At 43.2% G+C, this 27,969-nt stretch overlaps 1 protein-coding gene across 4 annotated transcripts in view; it reads left to right on the top strand.

Annotated features, from left to right (window-relative positions):
• The first annotated feature begins 307 nt into the window (after positions 1-307).
• ADRA1A (adrenoceptor alpha 1A) overlaps positions 308-27,969 on the top strand; it is a 111,102-nt gene continuing 83,440 nt past the window's right edge. For 2 of the 4 annotated variants that reach the window (XM_007961980.3, XM_007961979.3), the window contains exons 1-2: positions 308-836; positions 2,128-3,679. In XM_007961980.3, coding sequence (XP_007960171.1) covers positions 2,797-3,679 — 883 coding nt within the window. In that variant the 5' untranslated portion in view covers positions 308-836; positions 2,128-2,796. Of the gene's footprint in view, positions 837-1,321; positions 3,680-27,969 lie in introns of those variants that run through there. The other 2 variants (XM_073018007.1, XM_073018008.1) reach the window with 1 other exon arrangement.

Raw genomic sequence — 27,969 nt, 5'->3', positions numbered from 1 at the left:
AAAGTTTAGATATATCTACTTTATCTTCCTGAAAATATAATTTCATTACAATCGAATTTATCAAATTTTATCTGATTTGACTTGCTATTTAAAATACTTTATAATTTACTTGCATATTTGGAATTACAATGTTCTTAATATACTTCTTGATTTTAACAAAACGTAGGACAAATGTTAATCAAATCAAACTGTTCAAAGTTACTTTATAACACATTCCTATGAACACACCATACACACAGTAATATCTAGCAAGGGTGTCAATTTTTCTTTATTTTTAAAATCAGATCATTTAAAGAAGTTATTTACTACAAATGACTCTACACACGCACGCACGCACATACACACAAACACACCCAAACCTTTTTAAAGAAACGCTAGAACCCAACCCCCTTTAGGCCAGAGGAAAACATTACAATGTACACGCACTTGTGCCTGTTGCCGTAGAGTAATACGGTAGCAGCAGGAGATTACGGTACTAGCTGGGCTACTGCCTGTGTTACGTCAGCGAGAGCTGCAAAGTTCCTTGCTATTCTTTTCTGGTGTCGGGGAGCTGAATATTAAAAGGGTGATTGTGGAGTTATCGGTTATCTGTATTTTTTTTTTCTTTTTCTATTTTGACTCTTTTTAAAAATGCAGGTAAAGTGACAGCGGGCCAGGAGCTTAAAGACATCGGTGGTGGAGGGGTGAGTCAGCGGGTGCAAAAGGACAAGGATTTGGTTCCTCGGAGAGACGGTCCCCTCTCCGCCTCCAGAGAAGAGCAGGCAGGCAGCTCCCGGGACCCAAGCCGGGTCCACCTCCCACGCTCGCGAGCTGGTGGCTCAGCAGCGGCGCTTCAGGTGAGTGCGCTGGGGCGGGCGTCCCGCAGGGCCCAGTGGGTGAGGGCAGACATCCCCCGCCGTCTGGTGAGACCGAACCCCCACTTTTCACAGCGCCTCCCGCTTTTTCCACCAGGTTTTATACCAGCCCCTCTACCCCACCCCCGATTCCCTTACATCTTCTGCGAAGTTGCCTTCTACTTAACAAGTGTCTTTTTAACCCTGTGTTTATCACCCTCGAGGTAGGAGGAAAAGGGTTTCTGCAGTGGCACGTTTTTAATACCACCTGTGAGGTCTTAAACTTGGGATTTTAACAACAGTCTTTGCCCGAGGTCCCACCTCAGGGCCCAACCCAAGAAGGTACTTCTTGGTGGGTGGGTACTTCCTCACGCCCCGCGGTCCTGCCGAGTCCCCGCGGTCAGTTCGCAGTTGTGGAAACCCAGGTTTCTTACGCAGATGGTGGTCCCCAGCCCAGAAAATCGAGGCGGCCCCTGCCCGCTGGCATGCCGGCTTCATGTTTACGCCTGCAAAATCCGCAGTGACTGTCACTTGCAAAGCTGCCTCTGCAGAGGGACGTCCTCCCCACTCCGTCCCCCGGCAGTCCCGCTACGGCTGGCAGCTGGAGCCCCTCGGGTGGCCAACAGTGAGGCTTGGAGAGGCGTCGTGGACAGACCTGGGTCGCTTTCAGCCCTCGGGTCCCTCCCGGCTTCGCTCAGGACCTGGCTCTCAAGTCAGCTTGGCTGGTGGACAGACCGGCGCGCTCTGCACACCCGAGTGCGAATTCCACCGGCGTGAGCGTGAGCGTGCGCGTGGTCCTGGCCCTGCGGTCCCTGGGTCGCAGCGGTCCCCTCTCCCAGGCCGCCCCCTCCAGGTGACTGCGAAGCAACCTGTTCTAATGCAAACCGAGTACATCCTCCAGAATTCCCCGGCTAGGATCGGTGAGACACACTCGCCAGCCGCGATCGCCCTTCCCGGGCTTCGACGATTTTAATTTCTCGGTACCGGCGCTCGAAATCCAGCCTTCGAGCGCTGGAGCCTGCGGTTAGGGGGATTTGTTTTTTTGTTTGTTTGTTTTTCGCTTCGGATCCTGAACTCGGGCAGACGAGACTCAGTAGAGCGCGCGAGGCAGGTTCCCAGTGGTGGGGACGAGAGATGCGCTCCGGAGTCGCCTCCGCCGCAGCCGGGCGAAGCAGCTTCTGGACCGCAGAACCAGCCCGGCTCCCAGCTGGCGTCCCGCAGCCCGTCGAGCTCAGCACAGCCTCTCTTTGGGGCGCCTAGCTCACAGCCCGCCTTTCTCTTTGCGCTCTTTCAGGTGGACGCGTTCAAACGATGCCCGGCAGCCGCCTGTGTCTCAACACATATTTCACACCCACGTCCCCTGGCCTGTGCTCCTAGAAGCTGGAGACAGCAGGAGCCTTCGGTGGGGCAGCTCAAAATGTAGGTAACTGCGGGCCAGGAGCAGCGCCCACATGCCATCGGTCCCTGCCTTTGAGCGTCGACGGCTGATCCTTTGGTTTGAGGGGGAGACTGGCGCTGGAATTTTGAATTCCGAATCATGTGCAGAATGCTGAATCTTCCCCGAGCCAGGACGAATCACACAACGCGGAAAAGCAGACTCTCGTAATTTTGGAATTGCATGTTGCAAGAAGTCTCCTGGATCTTCACGCCCACCCTCGGGTAGGGAGGGAGTTGGGGTTCGGGCTAGGCCAGCCCAGCAGGTGGAGAGGGTCTCGGGCAGCCCCGCGCTCCCCTGGCCATGTCGCCTTTAATGCCCTGCCCCTTCGTGTGGCCTTCTGAGGGTTCCCAGGGCTGGCCAGGGTTGTTTCCCACCCGCGCGCGCGCTCTCACTCCCAGCCAAACCCAGCTGGCAGGGCTCCCTCCAGCCGAGACCTTTTGATTCCCGGCTCCCGCGCTCCCGCCTCCGCGCCAGCCCGCGGGGTGGCCCTGGAGAGCCGGACCTCACCCGGCCCCGGCTGGGACCATGGTGTTTCTCTCCGGAAATGCTTCCGACAGTTCCAACTGCACCCAACCGCCGGCACCGGTGAACATTTCCAAGGCCATTCTGCTCGGGGTGATCTTGGGGGGCCTCATTCTTTTCGGGGTGCTGGGGAACATCCTAGTGATCCTCTCCGTAGCCTGTCACCGACACCTGCACTCAGTCACACACTACTACATCGTCAATCTGGCGGTGGCCGACCTCCTGCTCACCTCCACGGTGCTGCCCTTCTCCGCCATCTTCGAGGTCCTAGGCTACTGGGCCTTCGGCAGGGTCTTCTGCAACATCTGGGCGGCAGTGGATGTTCTGTGCTGCACCGCGTCCATCATGGGCCTCTGCATCATCTCCATCGACCGCTACATCGGCGTGAGCTACCCGCTGCGCTACCCAACCATCGTCACCCAGAGGAGGGGTCTCATGGCTCTGCTCTGCGTCTGGGCACTCTCCCTGGTCATCTCCATCGGACCCCTGTTCGGCTGGAGGCAGCCGGCCCCCGAGGACGAGACCATCTGTCAGATCAACGAGGAGCCGGGCTACGTGCTCTTCTCAGCGCTGGGCTCCTTCTACCTGCCGCTGGCCATCATCTTGGTCATGTACTGCCGCGTCTACGTGGTGGCCAAGAGGGAGAGCCGGGGCCTCAAGTCTGGCCTCAAGACCGACAAGTCGGACTCGGAGCAAGTGACGCTCCGCATCCATCGGAAAAACGCTCCGGCAGGAGGCAGCGGGGTGGCCAGCACCAAGACCAAGACGCACTTCTCGGTGAGGCTCCTCAAGTTCTCCCGGGAGAAGAAAGCGGCCAAAACGCTGGGCATCGTGGTGGGCTGCTTCGTCCTCTGCTGGCTGCCTTTTTTCTTAGTGATGCCCATTGGTAAGTCTTGTAAGTCAGTTTAGCATTTGGGGGTCTTCACCCTTCTTGGCTTCTGTTACCCCAGACTCCCAGTCCTGGATGGGAGAGGACGGATTAGCATTTCAAACAGCACAGCTCTAGGGCAATTAGAAAAGGCTCCCGTGTAGAAAAGTGAATTTTCATTCTTTTTCTACTCCAGTCTCATTTATATTAGGTCCTAGAGCACTTTTTCCACTGTAAAGTGGCTTCCAACTGATGGAGATTAATTGTTCTCTGTAATAAGAATGTGAACTTTTCTTAATGCCTATAAGCACGTGTTTAATTTAAATGCATCTGCTCTCTCTAGTCTCAGAGTCTCCACCAAGTGTTTAGGCTGACTGTGGAATGCCATTTTCACTCTGCTACAGAACGCAAATTCTCTTGGCCTGAAAATAAGTACCACGCTTATTCTGGACAAATGTGCGATTTTATTATTGCATTAGGTTATTCATAAGGGTTTGTTTTAATGGTCTGTTTATGTTCTATATCTGTGCTAATTTTATTTTCTGGATTCAGTATGGAAGGAATTATGGTGAACCACTAAGAAAAAAAATGATTCTATGTCCAAACCAATTTTAGCCTTAAATAATTAATCGTAATGTTTCCAATAAGTAAATACTTATTTTTTTATTTTAATAGTAAGTATTAAAACAAACACTTCTCTTACCCAAAATCATCCGGGAAGTTGCAGATGACACTGTTTGAAAATAATACAGTACACATAATGTTACAAATCCAATTTTTGCAGATGCTAAATTAGCTGTTGTCAAAATTAATTAGCTCGTTATAAGTATCAGCAAGCTGATCCACTTGGAATAGTCATCTATCTCCTTCAGTGAGATCTAAAAATGGTTGTATGCTATTTTTAGTTTGGAAGCTCAAATATAGACCCAAACATCGATTATCCACCAACTCTAAAAAACAAAACATCATGGTTAACATTAATAAAAGTCCATTTCAAGTGCTTTACAGCCTAATTTAAATGGCATGTACTTAAAGTACTTTAATTTGCAACTCTGTGCAATAATAGCAACTATTATTTTTTTGTGCCATTTATGTTCCAGACATTTTCCCAAGTTTTTATTTCATTAGTCCTCTCGACAACTCGGTGAGTTATACACAATTATCCTGCAATCACAAGTCATGGGAAGGGATTCTTCAGGTCCTAATACCATAGCCACAAGCCATGGATAGCTATTTAAATGTTAACTGAAATTAAATTAAATTAATATTCGGTTCCTCAATTTCTCAATCCCACTGACCACATCTTAAGTGCCCAATAGTCACACGTGGCCAGTGACTACTGTTTTAGACAGCAGAGATACAGGTCACTTCTATCATTGCAGAAATGTCTGTCCTATAGGGCTGCCAGAGAGGCCCTCTTTAGTCCAACACCTGGCCTTCCATTGTGCCTGCCCATCATTATTACTTACTCTGCTCCTGGAAGTACATCACAGCTTTGAAATTATAGAAATTACACTCTTTACCTGAGTCCCTTTGCACATTTATTCATGCATCTGCTCGCTCAACAAGTATTTATGGACCATCTCTTCTAGGCACTTTGGATGAACAGGGCAGAAAAGTCCTTGCCAATGAGATGTTTGCATTTGGAAAGGATAGACTTAAGCAAATGAATGTATCCTAAAAAGTAAAGATTAACATGCACTATAAAAAAATCAACAGGATGAGAGGTTAGAAAGTGACAAAGACAATGAGGGTCTGCTTTAGTGGGTAGTGGGGAAAATTCTGTCTAAAGAGGTGATATTTGAGCAGAGTCCCGACTGGACTGAAGAGCAAAGCTTGCAAGATCTGGGAAGAAGAGCTTCCTGGGCAGAGGGAGCAGTGAGTACAGAGATGGGAAAGAGCCTGACCTGTTCAATGAAGATCATGGAGGCCAGTATGACTCAGCTACAGACAGGGAGGGAGCAGTCAAGTTCAAGAAGAGATTGGAGAGATAGACAACACCAAAGTCAAGTGGGGTCTTTTAGACCAAAGTAAAATTTCCATATTATTCTAACTGCGGTGGGAAGTCATTCAAGGGTGTTTAGCAGGTGAGTGGCCAGTCTCATTTATATTTTTGAAGGATCATTCTGGTTGTTGGGGGGGAAATTGACTGTTTGGGGGCAAGAGCAGAAGCAGAGACTAGTTAAAAGGCTATTAGAAGTCGAGGGGATAGAGATCATGACATCTTGAACTCAGGTGGGACAGGTAGAGGTGGTAAGAAGTGATCACATTTAGCACTTATTTTAAAGGTAAAGCTGATGAATTCAGACAAAGGTATGAGAAAAAGGGAGGTTTAGGGCCTGAACAGCTGAGTAAATAGTAATGCTTTTTATTAAGACTGGCAAAACCAAAGAGTTACATGGTTGCAAGGGGCTGCAGGGAGTGAGAAGTAGGAGCCTTTCTTTTGTGTACACTGTGTTGAGAAACATTCATTAGACATCGAAGTAGAGATGGCAAGTAGGGAGTTAGATACTGTACATAGATTTGGAGCTTAGAGAGGAGGCGGGATACAGATATAAACTTGGGATATGTCAACATCTTTAAAGCTATAGGAATAAAGAGGTTGACAAAAGAGAAGGTAAAGAGAGAAAAGAGACAAGAACAGAGCCTCCACACCTGTAGTTCCAGCTACTCGGGAGGCTGAGGCAGGAGAATTGCTTGAACCCGGGAGGTGGAGTTTGCAGTGAGCCAAGATCGCGCCACTGCATTCCAGTCTGGGCTCAGAGCGAGGCTCCATCTCAAAAAAAAAAAAAAAAAAAAAGAACAAAACCTCCAGGGAATTCTGATACTTGGGGGTCAGGTCAGAAAAAAGACGAGAAACAGCCAGCAAACAAGATTGCAAAGGACTAGCCAGGGAGAGGAAAAATCAGGAGAATGTGATATCCTGGAAGCCTAATGAAAATGTTTCAAGAAGGCAGGAATAATCAACTGTGTCACATGCAGCTGAGAGGTCAGGTTAGAGGAGGACTGGGAGCCAACATTGGATTTGGCAGTAAGGAGGTTCTTAGTGACAGGAGGAAAACACGTGAGGCTCACAGCTCCAGGGGAGTGATGGAACCAAAAGCCTGATTGCGTACTTTCTAGAAAGAACAAAGGATGAAAAAAGTGGGAACAGGGAAAATAGACAACTCTTGTGAAAGGTTTTGCTATACAGTGGAGCTTGGAGATGTGGTGTAGCTGGAGGGGTCTAGAGAAGGCTTTCAATGGTGGGAGGTGGGTATATGACATGATATTTACATTCTGATGGGAACAATGGGATAGAGAGAGGCACTGATGGGATAAGCAAGAGAGGAGACAGGATTCAGTGCCCAAGGAGAGCATTGGAAAATGACAAGGAAAGTAAAGTGTGTGAGTCCTGAGGCAAGTAGAGACAGAGGGAGAGACATATTGATCCCTTTAGGATATGTTTATGTCCTCAGTGAAATATGAAGCAAGATCATCAGCTAAGAGTGAGACAGGAATGGGGAACGATGGCAGTTTGAGAAGCAGAGAAGGTGTGAAAGATTCATCTTTGAGAGTGGAAGAGTAAACATTTTATGGAAGTTTAGTAGAGTCACTGGATAGTCCTGAAGGCCTATTTGAGATTTACGGTCATAACATTAAAGTAGAGCAGTCAGGAGGGTTGTGTGAGAGCTAAGCAGCTGAGGGATACAGGAGGCATTGCTGAGGACCAACTGTGAGTCCCAGAGAGTGTTTGTGAAGAGACACAGACTCAGTCAGGTTAGGGAGCATCCACAGCCAGGTGGTAGAAGGAGCCCGGGTGATGATGGGTGGCCTGAGAGTTTGGAGCTTGTGGTGGTGGCTGAGCTATGCATAGAGATGACAAACAATGGCCTGGGTCCTGCAGTCGTCTAGGGGAGGTGGACGCTCTGTCTAATCATAGCCCACTCTTGGATTTGCTCTCCCAGGGAGTCAGCAGTGTGGAGGAGAAGATGTTGTGGTGGAGATAAGTGGTGGTAGACAGGAGCCCACGGAATCAGTGGACTTTAAATCCTAGTAAGGTGCTGGGTGCAGTGGCTCATGCCTGTAATCCCAGCACTTTGGAAGGCTGAGCAGGCGGACCACTTGAGGTCAGGACCAGCCTGACCAACATGGTGAAACCCCATCTCTACTTAAAACACAAACATTAGCTGGGCATGGTGGTACACACCTGTAATCCCAGCTACCTGGTAGACTGAGGCTGGAGAATCGCTTGAACCCAGGAGACAGAGGTTGCAGTGAGCTGAGTCACACCACTGTACTCCAGCCTGGGCAACAGAGCGAGATTCTGTCTTTAAAAAAAAAAAAAGGAGGGGGGGAGATTATATGACAGGAGGGAAGTAGGGAACATACAGTTCACAAGGTCTGAGTAGCTGCTCAGTAGCGCAAAGCATTCCTGAACCTGCCAATCTGTGGTCCCCAGTTTCCTCCTGACACCAGTTGAGTAAGAGATGATTTCCTCCAAGAATGTACTGGCTATATAATAAGCACCAGGCTCTGGGCTACACAGAATAAAAAAGATGAATAAAGCACAGTGCCCTCAAGGGCTTCACAGTCTAGTTAAGGAGACAAATTGTCAACAATTATTGCAAGTCTGTGAGATTGGTGCTCAGAGTGATATTATTACATGGTGCTCAGGATGGTGCTCAGAATGACATTATTACCCAGTGCTAAGGAATATAGCTGTTAACTATGTCTGGAGGTCACTGAGAAGTTTCTACATGCATGGCCATTGACAGAGCAGAGACTTAAAGAAGATGGCACTACTTCCGCTGGGTCATCAACTAGATGTTATATGTCTTTTTATTAACTGTCTTAAGTATGTTTTTCATGCAAAATGTGAACAGAAGAATAAATATACTATCATATTATTATATGCAAGGGACATTCATTCTTAAATATGACATGTGCTGTTTTGGGAAAAAAGGCTGTCGGTCTGCACTAGACTGCAGGAGAGGAAAGAGATTAAAAACTAAAACCAGGGCAGGGATGAGTGTGCTATCCACAGCTAAGAAGTGAAACACCCATGTTTAATAGGGGTTGACCCAGAAAAATCAGGTGAGTAGGCTATTTGACTGCGAAGGTCCTTCCTGTGTATTATGAGAAGTCTCACGTTCCCTTTTCCCCAAGCTTCTCCCCACTAAGGCTGGGTTGCTTGTTGCATTCAATAGAATGACTGTTGGGAGGAATCTGACTTGCGTGCTTCCAAGTCTAAATCTTGCTAGTCTTGTTCTGTTTTTGCATCCTAAATGTTTGGTTGAAATTCAGAATGCCTTCAAGGGAGGGGGATTGCATTGTGAGGTTGTTAACAGTCATTTATACTTTGGAGCAAATGCTTTCAGAAAGCAAATTTTGGTCATGGAGATGAGTAGAGAGACTATGACCGTGTTAGCCTTCAACCCACAAAAGAAAAGGAAAGATAAGGACTCTGCTTCTCAGGAAGCTCCAGCATCTAAAACCTGTGAATCATCTTTGTTGATTTCATCCCATTGTCCAGAGCCCACTAGTTCCAGAGGCAGTGTGCTGCTGAGTGGAGAAACTGTTGGCCTGAGATTTAAACCTAGGCTTTCTTTTTCATATGACAGGGCATGTTGTATAGGTCAGCTGCCCAGCATAGTGCCTAACACAGAGTAAATGTCAATAAATGTCCATCTTACCAGAATTCAAAGGATTCACAGACTATTACTGATGTCTGTCAACATGCGGATGTTGCATGTCGAGGGGTGGATGTCCTTGGCATTCTGAGAAATAGAAAGCTTTGGAAAGAAGATGAAAAGGTACCATTCACTGAAAATATAGTTAGGTGTCTGAATTCTGGATGTGTTATCTGATTTAAACACAAAACCCAGTGTTATTATAGGACCTAAGCCATTGATTGCTATTGCCACTGCATCAAAAGAGGCAGTGTTGGGCTGAGATGTGGCTTACATAGACGTAGCATTTTTGAGGGTTATGTTTATAAAAGAACAGAAGGCAGCACATTGATAGAGCAGGAGAATGTGTTTTAAGATTGGATATTTGAGGAGGGCACAGCTGGCAGGGAATTTGTCAGGTGGAGGCAGTGAGGCAGAGAATGATTCATTCATTCAGCAGAATTTCGTTGAACATCTACTGTTTGCCAGGAAGCTATAGAATCACTGGAGATAAAGACAAATAAATCCCTGCCCTAAAGGAGCAGAACATCTGAACAATTAGATACCTAGCAAAAGTATATGAAAAATGACAAGGAAAAAGGACAAGTACATACAATGCTATATGATAACCCCAAACCCTCTGTGGATGCCCAAGATAACCAGGGGTTGAGGGTTGCTTCACTGCAGGTACAAAGGGGAGCAGTCCCCTGGTTCTCATGGAAAAGGTTCACCTCTTAGAGATAATGGTGTGAAGAGAAACTAATGCCATTAGGATTTATTTTATTTTATTTATTTATTTAACGACAGGATCTCATATTTTCACCCAGGCTGGAGTTCAGTGGTAATCATAGCTCACTGCAGCCTCGAACTCAAGTGGTTCTCCCACCTCAGCTTTCTGAGTAGCTGGGACTACAGGCATGCACCACCATGCCTGACTAATTTTTATATTTCATTTTTATAGAGATGTGGTCTTGCTCTGTTGTCCAGGCTGGCCTTGAGCTCCTGGGCTCAAGCAATCCTTTTTCTTTAGCCTCCCAAAGCATTGAGATTATAGGCATGAACCATCACACCTGGCTAGAATTTATTTTAAGATAAGAAGTCAGTGTTTCAGGTACTCTTACTACACCACAAACCATCCCAAAAGGTAGTGGCTTAAAGCAACAGCCATCTATGTCTCACGGTTCTATGGGCAGAAGTACGTCAGCACCCAGCTTGCCTGGCAGTTGAAGCTGGTGGTGAGTCTTGGTGGCCTCTCTTCCCTCCATGGTCTAAACCGCCCTCTCATAGCATGGCAGTTCTCCCCCAAGAAAGCCAAGGCAGAAACTGTGAGGCCTTTGAACAACTGGGCTCACACCTGGTCCAGCATCACTGCTGTTTCATTCTGCAGTCACAGCAAGTCAGAAGACCAGCCTAGGTTCAAGGAGAAGCAAGACAGACTCATCTCTTGATGGGAGAGCAGCAGGTGCATACAGGGAGGGGTGGATCTTTGTAGTCCTCTTGCAGATCACCGACCTCACAAGTGTGCCAAATTACATTTCTCTTTCATCCGTCAGTTATACTGAGAACCCTGTATGCCAGGCTTCATGCAATGCACAGAGTAAAACCAATTGGGGTCTTTGCCTCCCTGCAGGCTTCTAATCTCCAGAAGGAGACAGACATTAATCGGATAGCCACATTAAGTTATCGAAAACCGTGTACAGAGCAATGAAGGGAACATAAATGGTGCCTTGAAAATACATCTGTGGCTAAAGGTGGTCCTGGACTGGGAGGCTAGAAAGGTCTGTCTGGGAAGGAGGGCTTGACTATTAAGTCCAGATCTATTGAAGGAGTAGGTGTTTAGTGGCAAAAATGGGGAGGGAGGGAAGAGAGCATGCAAAGACTCTAGTGGGGCCGGCTTAATGCCCATAATGACTTTCTAGAAGGCCCCTGTGGCCAGAAACAAGAGGCCAAGAGATAACTGGTGTCCAGTGAAGCTGGAAAGAGAAGAACCAGACTAAACAAGGCTTTATAGCCATTATACAAGTTTGTGTTTTTATCCAAAGATGAGCAGGAATGACATGATTGAGTTTATACAGCATTTCAAGATATCAAAGGCTTAGCAAAAACAAGATTGTGGATAGACCAGTTGGGAGACCTTTATGCAGTACAGGGGGAGCTGTATCCTGACAAGTGCAATCCTTCTACCATGCCATTTAAAAAACTTATTTCCGTGAGCTGCCACATCACTCTGGAATGCCTCTTTTGTCACTGCCTTCAGAGCTTAGATTTATGAGAAAACCTTTCTCGTGATCAGAAACAGTATAACCAGACTAGGCTTTCAATTCATTTTGGCTCTTTCCACAAGACAAATCTGTCAATGAAGATTTACCATCATTTTCAAAAGAACATGCTGCAGGCCCAGAAGATGTCAACAATGAGCTCTAACAATGCTGTGAACAATAGCTGACTCTCAAGTCAGGCTATAGACACGTGAGTTATTACTTGGGTGGAGTAATAATCCTTAGTCACTTAGTAACAAAGTCATTGCCGTGTTCTGTCACCTCATGGTTTCATGGTGGATGTGAGGACAGTTTTCTAACGCATTTTCTTTGTCTAACAAGTTTACTGTATTTTAGCCCTGCTATTTGGTTTGCCAGTTTGACACTTGCCTAGTGGCTTCTCATTTTTACGTTTTATATTTCTTTGCTATTTAAACATTTCTTTTCTTCTTCTACTTTTTCTTTTTTTTTTTTTTTTCTTTAAGTTCTGGGATACATATGCAGAATGTGCAGGTTTGTTACATAGGTACGCATCTGCCATTGTGGTTTGCTGCACCTATCAACCCATTATCTAGGTTTTAAGCCTGGCGTGCATTAGGTATTTGTCCTAATGCTCTCCCTCCCCTTGCCCCCCAACCTCCAACAGGCTCCGATGTGTGATGTTCCCCTCCCTGTGTCCATGTGTTCTCATTTGAACATTCCTTTTTATATTTTTATCTGTCACTTGTATTTCTCCTCTTGTGAAATTTCCTATCTGTGTTTTCTGGCCACTTTTTAGACAGCTGTTTTTCTGTCTTTTTTTAATCAGTAAGCTCATTTTATACATTGAAGATAAATAATTACTTGTTTGTCATAAATCCTGGGTTACCAGTCTTCTCATACCATATGCAAATGTGCCAAGAAAATGTAGCTTGTTTTCCAAAAACAGATGTGATCTTTTCTACAAACTTTCATGGAAATACACATACGCATGTACTGACATGCACACACACACACGCATGCATGCACACACACTTTTAGATAAATTTAATAAACTTATTCAAATCCAATAGTTTATGCATCACCTTTGCATATTCAGTCTCTTTTGGATGGCTTGGTGTCTTAGTCCATTCAGGCTGCTATAATAAAATGCCATAGACTGGGTGGCTTATAAACAACAGGAATTTATTTTTCACAATCCTCAAGACTGGAAGTCTGAGCTCAAGGTACCAACAGATTTAGTGTCTGAAGAGGACCTACCTTCTTTTTCATGGATCGTACCTTCTGACTGTGTGCTCACCTGGTGGAAGGAGGGAGGCAGCTCCCTAGGGCCTCTTTCTGCATCACCTCCCAAAGGCCCCATCTCCTAATATCATCACACTGGGGACCAGGATTCTACTACAGGAATTTCGGGGGTGGGGCGCAGACCACAGCACAGGGCCTTTCAGATCTGCCCTCTAAGTTACTGACCAGGCCTAGGTGCTTACGAACCTCATAGTAGTCAGAGAGGGTTTGACTATGACTTCATTGGTTCCTGGCTCCGTTGACATTGGCTCTGTTGCTGTTGGCCAGGGAGTTACTTTGTCCCTGCAGCCCTGTGAACAACTTTGACAACCTCCTGCACCAAATTCTCAACAACGTTTCCATCCCAGTCTCAGGGCACAGAAAGCCCTGTGGGTTCCTTCCACACCACATTCTCTGCCCCAACACACTGGCTGCCACATTAACAGGTATGGTGGCTCTCATATAAAGGACTGACAACACCCAGAATGGAGAATGGGAGAAAGCGCCTCTGTTCCCACCTTTAACTTCAGGCTTTTTTTTTTGGTTACACACAGGGTCTTGCTGTGTCACCCAGGCTGGGGTGCAGTGGCACAGTCATGGCTCACTGCAGCCTAGAACCTCTGGGTTCAAGTGATCCTCTCTTCTCAGCCTCCTGAGTAGGTGGAACTACAGACATGCACCACCACGCCCAGCCAATCTTCAGGCATTCCTACCATTGTAGTTGAGAGAGAGAAATCAGAATAAATGCCAACTGCCTCTTTCCACTACCTTCTTCTCCGCCTTTCTCACAGTCCCTTGGGGAAGACAGCGAAGTCTTTCCTTTTCCTTGTTCTGGCTAAAGGGGATACTCCTCCTCCTTTCCAGAGTGGCATCCACCTTGTATGGAATAGCAAAGCCATACAATGGACAGCAGAGAGAGAGATTTACTAAGAGAAGAATAAAGATGAGGAGTATTTTAAAATATCATAATCCTTATACATATTTAAGACTATCTTTTCCGCTTGGTTATTTGCATTTTGTTGTTTTATGGTTTTTTACAAATATTTGGACACTTAAAATATTTATATAGTCAAATATTTTCATCTGTTTTTTCATGGAATGTGCCTTCTCAGGGATGCTCAGAGAGAGCTTCCACAGCGTAAGTCAATTTCCTCCTCATTCTTTTAGAGCATCATTTGTAATCTACCTGGAATCCGTGTTTGTATTTTGGTAGATGATGCCTTACTGTATTTATTTTGAAATGGTTAGCCAGATAGTCTCAAAAGACTTATCAAATAATCCATCATTTCCTTTCTTATTTGGAAAACCACATTTGTTATATTAAAAAGAATTTTGGATCTATTTTGGAACACACTTGCTTCTTTTCCATTTATCTGTCTCTCTGCTCTAGTATTGCTGTCACATTACTTTAATGGCTGTGGTTGCATAATACATTTTAATATTCTCCAGTTTAAGGCCTGGATGAATATTCTTTTTCAAAATTATTTTGTCTATTCTTGTACATTCATTCTTCCAAGAAAACTCTGGATTCATTTTGTCACTCCATTTACTTCCCAAACTACTTTTGAACTATTGTTTACACTTTACTTCTAAGCACATCTGCTAACATCTCCTGGAAAACTGATTATAACAATGAAGTTGGGAAAAGCTGCTTTGATATTTTGACAGATATGACACTGACCATTGGTTTTAGATTGATATACTCGATCATATCCAAGAAATATCTTTCTAGAGTTTACAAAACTATACTGATCTAGATTTAAAATGTATTTTAATTTGTTCACATTTTTAATATAATTCAATCAAAAATGAATTTTTAATTTTGTTAAATTAAACATTTGCTTTATTGATATCAATCAATATAATCTTTTTTCATTGACATTGATTTGATAAAAATTTATTTCATATTATTAACCTATCCATGTATTCTTGGATTAAATTCTACTCAATCAGGTGACATTACCCTTATTCATGTTGCTATATCACAGGAAATATTTCACTTCTCACTTGCATATATATTTCTGTTTGAAATGAGTCTATTGTTTTACTTTAATGCACTGTCTTTGTTGCATTTGGTAGCAGGTTTATGTTAATTTCATAAAGCAAATTGTGACACTTTTCATTTTTTTTCTATGAACTGTAACAGCTTAAATAGCATAAGAATTATGTGTTCCTTGAAGGTTTGAAAAACTTGCCCATAAAACATTCGGGCCCAGCTCCTTTTATGGATGCAATTCTTTGAGACTGGTTTCTATTTCTTCCAAGGATAGTGGTCTGTTCTGATTGTCAGATTTGATAATTTTTATTTTCGTATTTTCCATTTGCCTTCTCATTGAGGTTCAAGTTTTTAGCATAGACTTCTACATGAAATTCTGTAACTTTTTATTTCTTTGCTGTCTTTCTTCTTTCTTTTTGCCTTCACTTTCTGAAAGCCTGTATATTTTATTAGTTTTTTTCAAAGAATCCAAGTCCTGAATTTATCAGTTATTTTAATCTCCTTTCTAGTGCATTAATGTAATCTCTAGAGATTTCTCTCTTTTATTTTCTGGTTATATTTTGCTTTTCAATATTAGCTTATCCAGAGTGTTTAGTTCATGTATTTTAATTCTTTCTTGTCTAAGATTAAAAACAATCCAAGCTGTACATTTGCTTCTAAGCAAAGTTCACTTTCTTCCCTTATGTTTGGGTAGGGAGTGCTCTCATCCAATCAGTCTGTCTTTCTGCTTTTAATATTTCCCTCGTCCTATGTAGACAGGAAAGGATTCGTTGTGTTGTTGTTGTTGTTTGTTCATTCGAAAATAATTGGTAATTTTATCTCCCACTTTCTCAAATTTAATTTCCAATTTAATGCATTGTGGTCAGAGAGTGTGAGCTCAGTAATTTTTAGCTATGGGACTTATTGAGATTTTCTTAATGGCTTAATATGTAATAAATAATTAACACACTTAATAGATTTAATCTTTAGTGTATATATTAACTAAACATTAATAGTGGTGTTTTCCAGATCCTCTTTATCCATTCATCTTTATTTATCTTACCATTATCTATTATATACTTTACTTGCCAAATAATGAGAGAGGTATGATAAAGTTTCCCTTTGCTACCGGGTTTCTTCCCATTATTTCTTAAATTTTTAACAAGTTTTGCTTTATATATGTTTATGCTTTTGCTTCATGCATAGAAGATCGAGTCAATAATATCTTCATTTAAAGATAGACTTTTTATTCTATTTAATTATTTTTCCTGGATATGCACATTTTTAAAAAATAATATTTCAATCTCTATTTTTCTTCACATTTGTTCATCGTTTTATTTGTCAACTTGTGTATTTCACATCAAATGGATTTCTCATAACCCATGTCTCTAATCTGGGTATTTGTCCTTAATAAGGATTTAACTAATTTTCATTTATCGTGACAGATTATTTGGTGTGATTTTTGTCAACTTACCATATACTTTCTGGTTCTATGCTTCTTTCGTTTTCACTATTTTCAGTCTTTCATAAAACGGGTAATTTTTTTCTTTGCTTTTTAATTCTGTGGTGGTTTGGAAAGCTTGTCTCCTGTGTTTAATTTTACTAGACATAACTTTTGAGCTTTTCAAAATCATGTTTAAACCTTCAGTTCTCTCTTACTGTTACTCCACCACACACCTTTGCCCAAGGAAGGTGAGAAGTTTAGCATACTCTTCTTTTCTCTTCTCCTTAAAACCTCTATCTTTTAGTTAATAAAATAGTGCATTTTAAATCTAGATTATTTTCATTAAATTTTGTATTGCCTCTCCTGTCTTTTGTAACTTTCCATAGTTTAGTTTATCAATTGTCCTCCTGTTATATATTATGACTTACTCACTCCTGTGCTCTGGATTTTTCTTAACCTCCCAGATGGAGCAGAGGTCGGCAAACCATGGCCTGCTTTTGTGAGTAAAGTTCTTCCAGCTGAGTTGGCCATGCCCTGTAATTGACATGTTGTCTGTGGTGCTTCCATGCCACAGTGGTGGACTTGGGTAGATGCTACAGAGACTGTGTGGCCCACAAAGTTTAAAATATTTATTATTATATTAGAGAAGGCTGTAGCACCAAACAAAATTTTACCAATAAAGATATAAGCAAAGGCCATGTGCAGTGACTCAGGCCTGTAATCCCAGCAATTTGTGAGGCCGAGGTGGGCGGATCACTTGAGGCCAGGAGTTTGAGACAAGCCTAGACAATAAGGCGAAACCCCGTCTCTATTAAAAGTACAAAAATTAGGCGTGGTGGCACACACCTGTAATTCTAGCTATTCAGGAGCCTGAGGCACAAGAATCACTTGAACTCAGGAGGCGGATGTTGCAGTGAGCCAAGATTTCCACACTGCACTGCAGCCTGGGCAGCAGAGCAACACTTTGTCTCCGACAACAACAGCAACAAAAAAAGATACAAGCAAAACACATTTTCTCAGCCCTTCTAGGCCTGAGCCTTAATACATGAAAGACAACTTATGTGAAGACAACTTAGAATTCAAGTGAGTTTTTTTTTTTTTTTCTTGCATTTCAAAATACTCTTGTTGCTTCTTTGTTTCTTGGCGTTTAATGCTTCATAAATGACATGAGGTCCCCTTGATTATTGTTTTTTTTTTGTCAAGTATTCTGTTTATGTATTTATTTTTCAACTAAGACGTTTTAAAAATACAAAAAAACTAGCCGGGCGAGGTGGCGGGTGCCTGTAGTCCCAGCTACTCCGGAGGCTGAGGCAGGAGAATGGCGTAAACCCGGGAGGCGGAGCTTGCAGTGAGCTGAGATCCGGCCATTGCACTCCAGCCTGGGCGACAGAGCGAGACTCCGTCTCAAAAAGAAAAAAAAAAAAAAATTCTCTATTAAATTAAAAAAGTATATCCTGGGGACTTCTGTTTGGGGTAACTTTTCATTGCTATTGCCTGAGACCCGGTGCACCTTTTGCTCTGAAGCCAAAGGCAACCTCCTTTAATGATGACGTCCTCTGCTCTGCTCTTTCTCTTTCTCTTGGAATTTCAATTCCTATACCTGCCCTCTTTTTCTTTTGCATTTCTCTCTCATTAGTCACTTTTTTACTATTTTTTTTTATTTCCATTTGAATTTCTCAAGTTCATGTTCCACTTGACTCACTTGGTTTTTGTAATACACAATCTCCATACTCCCTCCATCCCACTCCATTTGGTGGGCACACTGTCCGTCTTCGTCACCTCCTGCACTTGTTTTGTGAGCCTAATAGCTGCTTAAGTCTTGTTTGAATACAATTTAGAGATCGTCTTCCGCATCACCATTTTAAAGATGTACACTTGCTCTGATTCCTCAGATCAATCTCCTCTATTGAATAGCTGAAGATTTTCATAGGAACAGTACTCTCTCTTTTTGTTCAGCCCCATAGAGGGTGATCTGGTATTAAAATTTGAAATGGGCTTTGTTTGAAACTGGGTAGGTTCCTCTTCAAATCTTTCAGATCCAGATTAAGGGGAGAAGGAAATGGATTGTCTTTGTGGTGGTTTGAATCCACGAGAGTACAGATCTCTTTATCCATCAGGAGACAGAAGTAATGCATTTTAATTTTGCACAGCAAAGCCTCTTTCTCTTGTCTGCTTGATGCAGAGGGTGTGGTGCCCTCTCCTCTGGGTGGCATGACTGACTGCCTGGGCAGCTGTTGTAGAGAACCTCCCTCGTCTGCTGACCTTGCTTGGGAAAGCCCAGGGTCCTTCCCATCCTGCCTGGAAGTGAGCATTGAGATTTGCTTTTGACAAGCTGGCCCTGATCCTGTGTGTGTGTCACAGTTTCTATTCTCTCAAGCCCTCGGGGCTATTCCTGAGAAGCAACTGGAGCCCATCTTTCCCATCTTTCATTGATGTGAACCGAGGTCTCATCAGTTCTTTATTTGGGCTGGTTCTAACCAAACTGTAGTTTGAAGAAACTTCTCAGAGATTCTGGCTTACGAATATTGGCTTTCCCTAAGGTTTTTATCAGGGAGGTAAAATTTCACCTGTAAGTGTGTTCTTTTAGACAGAGAATTTAGAAAGAGGACCTGAGAGTTCAGCTCCGTCTAGAATTCACTGCCTGCATTCAGGCTCCTTTTCATGGGGATATCAGAGTGTGAAGCAGAAGTGAGTCACCTGCAGTGTGGTTCTCTCCTTTAGTCCTTCAGAAGTTTGTGGTTCAAGACAAAGCAGACCCATTCTCCTACAGCCTTTGATTCTCAACAGTCAGAGGAAGACAACTGTGGGGTCAGACAGTAGCAGTGTCCCTACACAGTTCAGTAAGCTAAGCTTTCCCTTGTGGCTGTGATCACAAGAGGATTATGTGAAACATGTGTAGAGTTTAACAACTCTTTTCCTAGGAAAAAGGAAGTGTAACCATTCACACACCTGAGGATGTGTGTGATGTCAAGCAGTAGCCTTGTCAACTCAGGCTGCCATAATGGAATACCTGGGCAGGTATAGACTGGGCAGCTTAGGCAGCTGACATTGATTTATCAGAGCTCTGGAGGCTGGAAGTCCAAGAGCAGGGTGCCAGCATTGTCAGGCTCTTGGTGAGGGTTCTCCTCCTGGGTCACAGATGGTTGCCTTCTCCCTGCATCCTCACCTGATGAAGAGAGAGAGAGAGAGAGAGAGAGAGAGAGAGAGAGAGAGAGAGCTCTGATCCTTTACTCCTTGTATAAGGGCAATAATCTCATTATGGGGGTTCACCCTCATGACATCATCTAGTCCTAATCACCTCCCAAAGGCACCACCTCCTAACACCATCACCCTGGTGGTTAGAGTTTCAACATGTGGATTTGGGGAGGACACAAACTTTTGGTCCATATTAGTGGTACTTGCATGGCACTTAATACGTCTAACTTAAATCCCAGAAGTAGCCAGGAAGATGGAGGTTGCTATGCTCATGTAGAGATAAGGAAACTGAGACCACAAGGGATTAGTGACATCTTGCAGCAGCTGCCTGGCTGCCTTCCCTGGAACAGAGGAAAGGGGCCTGGCTACAGTTAAAAGCCCTGGGATCACACCTGGTCCTGCCCTTCCCTCTGCACTCTGGTGTCCTCATCTGTAGGAGAGGGGCTTGGGTCAAGCCAGTGGCTTTCAGACTTCTCAGCTTCAGAACTCTTTGTGCAAAATAAATCCCACTCAGAAACCCAAGACATAAAATGGATAAAGGCAGCACTGCACTGGTGAAGCAGCCAGGGAACCCTGTGTCCTGAACACTCAGCCCTCCCTTCCTGCTGGCAGCGGCTGCTGAGGGGGGATCCGGAGCACAGGTTGCTCTCTGTGCTAACAGCGTCTGATCCCAGACTCATTAAATGGTATCAGAAGAAGTTCGGGAAGAAGTGTGGTTTGCATTTTCAAAGGAGAAGGAGGCAAGGTTGACAAAGGGCGCATGAGCTGTCATTATACTGGAATGCTGGCAGAGCAGCTGTCTTTGCCCAAAAAGGGTTTGAAAAGGGAACATTGCACACTCACTTTTTTTATGTGCTATCCACATTTAGCTTATTGCCAGGGCATTCGTTGCCAGTGAGAAACCTGCTGTCTACTAGTGGACCACGTAGTTTTAGTTCCTCTTAATGCAAAAGGTTTTTGACATTTACCTGGAATTTTCATGTTTGTTTCATGACTTTGCTGTCATTTGGAAATTACTAAAGAACAATCTCAGAAATGGGTTTTTAAAAAGAAACTTTAGGGAGGGTAAAATCCCAGGATAATAAACTATTCCTAAAGAGGTCACATCAGTAGTTCTCAATCAGGGGTGATTTTGACCTCCAGGAGGCACTTGGCAAGGTCTGGAGATGTTTTCCTTTTTGTGTTTTTGTTTTTGTTAGTATTTTTGTTTTGTTTTGTTTCTTTTCTTGAGACGATGTCTCACTCTGTTGCCGAGGCTACAGTGCAATGGCGTGATCTCGGCTCACTGCAACCTCTGCCTCCTGGGTTCAAGCAATTCTCCTGCCTTGGCCTCCCGAGTGGGTGGGATTACAGGCACCTGCCACCATGCCTAGTTAATTTTTTGTATGTTTTTAGTAGAGATCGGGTTTCTCCATGTTGGCCAGTCTGGTCTCGAACTCCTGACCTCAAGTGATCCACCCACCTGGGCCTCCCAAAGTGCTAGGATTACAGTCATGAGCCACTGCGCCTGGCCCAAGACCTCTTTTTGCCACAGTGTCACAATTGGGGTGGGAAATGCTGCTGGCATTGTGTGGGTTAGACCAGGGATGCTGCCGAATGTTCCACAACCACAGGACAGCCCCTACAACAGAGAATTAACCAGCCCAAAATGGCAATAGTGCCAAGATTAACAAACTCTGGTTTATGCTACAGAAATTCCTGAAATTTACCAAAATACATTAGAAACAGCACATTTAAAGCGGACATCAATTATTATTGTTCAGATTTTGTTTACTCTGTTGCCAATATCTTAGCTAGTGATTCAAAACAAAACAAAGCACATGAACCAAACAAACCCTGAGGTCTCCAGATGCCTTGAGTTCTCCAGAGGCAATAGTTGTCTACTCACTATTTTTTTTATTGTAATTAAATTCACATAACATAAAATTCACAATTTTAACCATTTTAAATTGTAAAATTCAGTAGCATTTAATAGATTGACAATGTTATCCAACCATCACCACTGCCTAGTTCCAAAGCACTTCATGACCTCAGAATGAAATCTGGGTCCCATTAGCAATCACTCTACATTCCCCACTCCCCAAGTTCCTGGCAGCCATCAAACTGTATGGATGTGCTGATTACTGACACTGCATATGAACAGGATCATATGTGTGACCTTTTGTGTATACCTCTTCATTTTGCATAATGTTATCAAGCTTCATCCATGTTATGGCATGTTTCAGTACTTCATTCCTTTTGTATGACTGAATACTATTTATTTGTATGAATATACTGTGTTTTATTTATCTATTCCTCCATTGAGGGACATTTAAGTTATTTCCACCTTGTGACCACTGTGAATAGCATTCCTATGAACATTTGTGTACAACTTTTTGTTTGAGTACCAGTTTTCAGTTCTTTCACATGTACCCCTAGGAGTTGAATTCCTCGGTCACATGGAACTTCTACATTTAGCTAATTAAGGAACTGCCGAATTGTTTTTCACAGCAAATTCTCCAGTTTACATAACCACCAGCAATGTTTGAGGGTCCTAGTATCTCTACATCCTCACTATTACTTGTCATTTTTTGAAATGATGTCCTTCCAAGTGGGTGTGAAATTGTATCTCTAGTGATGTTGCTTTGCATTTCCCTAATGACTAATAATGCTGAGCATCTTTTCATGTGCATGTTTGGCCATTCATATAACTTCTCTGGAGTTATATCTATTCACATCCTTTGCCCATTTTTTTAATTGGGTTATTTGTCTCTTTGCTGTTGAGTTATTTATCTATTCTGGATGCCAGACCCTGGTCAGATATTTGATTTGCAATTATTTTCATTCGTGGGTTGCCCTTTCACATTCTTGATAGTATCCTTTGGTGCACAGCTGTCTTTAATTTTTATGACATCCAATTTATCTACTTTTTCTTTTGTTGCCTGTGCTCTTGGTGTCATGTCTAAGGAAACGTTGTCTAATTCAAGCTTGTCCAACCCATGGCCAGGACTGCTTTGAATGCAGCCCAACAAAAATTCATAAACTTTCTTAAAACATTATGATTTTTTCCAATTTTTTAGCTCATCAGGTATTGTTAGTTTTAGTGTATTTTATATGTGTCCCAAGACAACTCTTCTTCTTCCACTGTGGTCCAGGGAAGCCAAAAGATTGGACATCCCTGACAAAGTTGCAAAAATTTATCCTTAGGTTTTCTCCTAAGAGTTATAGTTTCTCCTAAGAGTTATAGTTACACTTAGGTCCTTGATCCATTTTGAGTTAATTTTTATACATGATAGGAGGTAAGCTTCCAATTTCATTCTTTTGCATGTAGAAATCCAGTTGTCCAAGCATCATCTATTGAAGAAACTATTCTTTCTCCTACAGAGTGGTCTTGGCACCCTTGTCAAAATTCAATTGACCATAGATGTATGGGTTCATTTTTGGAGTCTAAATTATATTCCATCAAATGGAATTGTATTCCACATTTCATATGTCTTTTATCCTTATGACAGTACCACATTGTTTTTATTACTTTAGCTTTGTAGTAAGTTCTGTAATTACTACCCACTACTTTTTACATTTCTAAAAGTTTAATAGAAATTTTCAAAAAGACTACCTCTTTTTAAAGAAAATGATGTAGAATAATACGGGTACACAATGTCTGTATTCCTAAATTCAGAGGCTCTGAAAATCGAAAGTTCTCCATGAATAATTTGGGGCCAAAGTCTGACCTTATCAGAACTAATTTGTCAGTGAACTCAATCTTAACTCAGGTGAGTCCATTTGTAGGTTTTATATTTTACACGTTGTGTTGCAGAAATATTTATGTGTTTGATTGTAGGGTAGGGTACTGAACCATATCCCACTGGTGGTAGTATACAATATACAACATGTGAGCCAGATGACCTTTATAAAATCTGAAAAATCCTGATTTCCAAAACACATCTAATACCAAAGGTTTTGGAAAAGAAATGGTGGACCTGTATCACAACACTGGTTATCTCATGATGCTCAAAACTTCCATGATTTTTAAATCTTTGATTAGAAAAACACAAAAGGAAACAAATAATCATAATTTGCTTTATGCACCTAACATTTATGGCACAACACATGTTCACCAATTTATTAAGCACTTTACCACTCTGTCTCTGCAGCCATTGTGGTCCATTTGTGAATTCCTTCAGATGTTTAAACCATGTAAAATATTACACTTTAATCAGTTCCTCTGTTTTAAACTTTGCCCTTCTGGATCATCCTTTGAGATGAAACTGCCCAGCTTTTCCATGAGGCAGTTGCACCGTGATTCTGGTACATCCAATCCTATATTCTTAGCCCATTACTCATTATTCACTTAATTCCACAGTTCTTGCATATGATGATGAGGAGGTATTTTTATCCTCATTTTATCTAACAAAAAAAGTTGTCTAGATAGTTTTAACTGCCTCATAGAGCCATGTTGATCATATGGCAAACAAGGTATTCGCCATGGCCATCAATTCCAAGAGAAAATAAACAACCCTACGCTCTTTACTCCAACCCTGATTAGCTCATGTGGTTTACTGGACAAAGGGAAAAAGTGGACAAATGAGAGGAATTGAAGCTGGAAAGGGCCAGGAGAAATAGAGGGAAGAGCAGAAAACTAGGGGCAAAGGGAGTAAATTATTAACAAGGTGAGTCTAATGTTCACTGAGTTCTCAGACGTTGTCACATCCAGTTCTTATCCTGCACTTGCTGATTAATCAAGACATATTCACAAAGCACTGAGCATCTGCTGCAGGCTCAGTTCTGAGCTAAGTCTTCTGGAGGTCAGGAAGAAGAGCCACTTTCTTCAAGTCTAATCTGGAGAAAAGGATAACACATGTGAAACAATAGTCATCAGGACAAGATAACACTCATTATAAATGGTCTAGGAATCCAGAGGGGAGATATGCCAGGCAGGTCTTAATTAGGGAAGTTTCCACAGAGGAAAGGAGTCTTCAACTAGGTCTTGAAAGGTAGGATTTGAAAAGACAATAGAGGATTTGAAAAGCCAGTAGAAGCTCCAAGACAGGAGTGAACACAGCACATTTATGAGCTCGTGAGATGATCCTCAAATGGTGTGTGTGTGTGTTTGTGTGTGTGTGTGTGTGTGTTTAGAGAGAGAGAGAGAGGGAGAGAGGGAGTCATGGAAAACAACATTGACCAGAGTTGGTGGGACAATATTATTCTGGGTGTCTTTTTGAAAACCAGACAAAGGTTTTGGCCAAGAAATCAGAAGAAGTGGGGGAGCCACTGGGGGTCTGAGGCAGGGAAGCAACATTGCAGAGCAGTATTAGAATAAGATCCCATCTGCAGTGATGGCAATGTGTGTTGAAGTGACAGAATCAGGCTGGCTGTTTAGGTTTGAATGAGGACCTGCCCAGGGGTGTGGCAGTAAGATACAGAAGGTCGGGGAGAGAACAGGGATATTTCAAGGCAGGTCAATGGGAATCAGAGACTGCATCTGAGGAATCAGAGTGGAATTAATAAAAGAGGCTTTTGAGCTTTGTGTGCAGTAGAGAGTAGTTGTCCACAGACAGAGATTCTGGGAGAGGAGTTGGTTCCAGAAAACCTTTAGTATTGACCATATTTTGCCTGAAATGATGGTGTTTAACTTAAACTATCTGGAACTATGCTGTCCAATATGGTAGCCTCTAGCCACATGTAATAAATTAAATTGAAATTGAAATTAGATTAAATTAAAAATTCAGTTTTGCAGTCAGGCTAACTGCATTTCAAGTGCTCCATAGCTTCATATGGCTAATGGCCACTGCATTCGACAGCCCAGGCATAGAACATTTCCATCCCCTCAGAATGCTCTGTTGGACAGGGTTGACCTAGAGATCAGTAGAAATATTGGCATTTGGTGAAGGAGAGCTCTTGAGATGAGAGTCATGGGAATAGAAAATAGCAAAGCTAAGGGAATGGGTCATCTCCTAAGGAGGGCTGCATTTTAGAATATGTTGGCATGCGTAGGCAGAAGAAAAACAAGCAGAAATTGCACGATGTTTTGGAAAAGTGGGAGACTCACCACAGCATAAAATCCTGGCAACAAAAAGAAGAGAGAATTTGAGTGAGGAGAAAGTGGCGCCAATGTCAAATGCAGCAGAGAAGTCAAGGAGAAAGAAAATGAGAAAAAAAGATGTAGTATTTAGTAATATGAGGTCATTTGTGACCTGTCAAAGCTGATGCAGAATCGGGAAGAGATGTCACTAAATAGGAATGCCACCAGCTTTCTCTTGTGCTGGGGTAGGAGTTTAGGATCTAGCAACAGTTTCAGCAGAATGTTAGGGATGGGAGGCTTGCCATGGAGACGTGGAAGTGAAAATGGAGGTGAGGAGACGTGGAAGTGAAAATGGAGGTGAGGAACAGAGTCAGGAGCTGAGAGGACAAAGCAAAGGGATGAAAGATTGTGCTGTCACCATCAAGGGCTCCACCAAGAGTCCAACACTGTTTTTGTTTTTTTCCAAGAAAAGAAAGATGAGTACAGAAGGGAGAATCTGCGGGTGGTGATTGAGAGGATTCGAATGAAAAGAGTATCTGGGAGAGCCCGATGCCTTCACAGTTGGAATGGAGTAAGAAAGGAGGTGCAAGAGTGGGGTAGGCTTTGGTGGCCCAGGCAGTGGGAGGTAAAGAGAGCTGTAGGTGGCCTTGGGACTGTCGTCCTCTGAAACTGGAACAGTTGCTTGAAGCCAGCGTGTCAGCCTGATCTGCCTGCTACTCCTCACTTCCCTTCCACTGGATTCTTTTTGTGATTGCTTTCCATCTGGATTTCAGTTTGTGCTTTATGTGCTTTATTTCATTGAATCCCTGGGAACATTTGGGGGCAATTGGGTATTTTGATTCTCATTTCCAACCTGAGGAAACTGTGGTAGAGGGTGGTTAAGTAACTGGCCCAGGATCATGCAGCAAGTAAGTGACGGAGTGGAAATTGAACCTGTTCTTTCTGGTGCCCTTAACATCCTCTGTATCCTTCACCCAGTGCACTCACGCAACCAGCCTATTCCTGCTATCGTGACTGGCTTGCTACAACTCTGATCATGCCCACATAAGGCTGTGTTTGCTCTCTATAGCCATAATTCTCCTGTCGTTACTGAGAGGTGGAAAAATGGTTGAGGGGAAATAACACAAATAACACCTCCTGGTGTCAACCCAGCCTCCATAGGGGACAAAAATGCTTAGCAACTCTTTCAAAGTATCCAAGACAAAACTTGACCTTTAAGCGGTTTCTCCATTTAGAGTTAAATTTGTCTTTAGCAAATATGGTTTGAATAAATCAAGACTTCCTGTTTTAGCTATTTAACGGGGAAGGTAATATTTCCAATCTGATTTTAAATATTTCTTTTGCCAAATTCCACAGGGCAAGAAAAAAAAAAAACGCTAAAGTTCAGGATAAAAAAGAAACTTCCCAAGAAGTGCATTGGTACAAACCACTGCTGTGGTCATCGTAAATGTCTTTTACTTTTACTTTCCAAACCAAATTCTAGGGTTTCCATGGTAACCGGTTTGACCCCAGCTGGTTTGCATCATGTTGTTTGTATAGAAGCCAGTGGAGCAAGGCTCGACTGTGTCACAAAGTTCAGGTGTCAATATGGATCTCCCGGGACAAATACCAGAAAGAAAAATATTGCATGCAACACCCTCTCCAACCCAACCGCTACCTTCCCAAACCCTAGCACTCTGCTACTGTGCTGACCAAATGCCCAGGGATTTCCAGTCTCCCATCCTCTCAAAGTCAAACCTCCAGCTGCAACCAACTGTGACTTCTGTATATGCCTAACTGTGTCCACTGGAAGGGAATTAAAGCAGCAGGCTTTTAATTTACAAATGTTGCATCTATTCGAATGTTCTTGGGCAACAGTGTTTCATAAGGGTTACAACATAGATCCCACAACCCCAGCCAAGTGAAAACTTGAGAAATTGCAGATTGCCTTCCTGTGATTCACCCAGGATTCCAGATGGAAATTATTTCCCAAGGTCAGTGCAAAGCTCCGTACAAAGGTGTCTCCTACAGAGAACATGTGGTGTGAGGCTGGGCCAAGGGTCAAGGCTTCCATTCCTGTTTGCTTCTTGACCTTGGCAGAGTTAGCCTACCTCCGAGAGCTTCTCTCTAGCCATGGGGGAATCACACAAACAGTTTGCGCCTTTCTTCCCCCAACACCCTTCCCACCACCCCACCCCAAGACCTGCTCCTATTTTCTAGGCTTGATGAGGGCACTAAGGAAGAAATATGCCTCCTTCCGCCAAATTACTTCCATTTCTTAAAATAAATCCCAGCTTTTCTCTTCTGGGAAGCCACCCCAGAGTGGACTAAGATCTCAAAATATCTTTTATTTACTTTATTCAAGAAACATTGAGAGTCTACTGGGCGCCAGACAGGAACAGACCCTGACTTCAAGATGGAGACTAGCATGGAATCGAGCCCAATAAAGGACCAAAATCATTGTACAGGTACAGTCAGAGGAGGCTGGTTTTCCAATTTGAAGTTCAGGAAGTCAAAAAAATTATTCAGGCCGGGCGTGGTG

This window comes from Chlorocebus sabaeus, chromosome 8 (genome assembly GCF_047675955.1).
Source record: "Chlorocebus sabaeus isolate Y175 chromosome 8, mChlSab1.0.hap1, whole genome shotgun sequence".
Classification (NCBI taxonomy): domain Eukaryota; kingdom Metazoa; phylum Chordata; class Mammalia; order Primates; family Cercopithecidae; genus Chlorocebus; species Chlorocebus sabaeus.
Note: the sequence above shows the minus strand (reverse complement) of the source record. Positions and strands in the feature narration are given on the sequence as shown.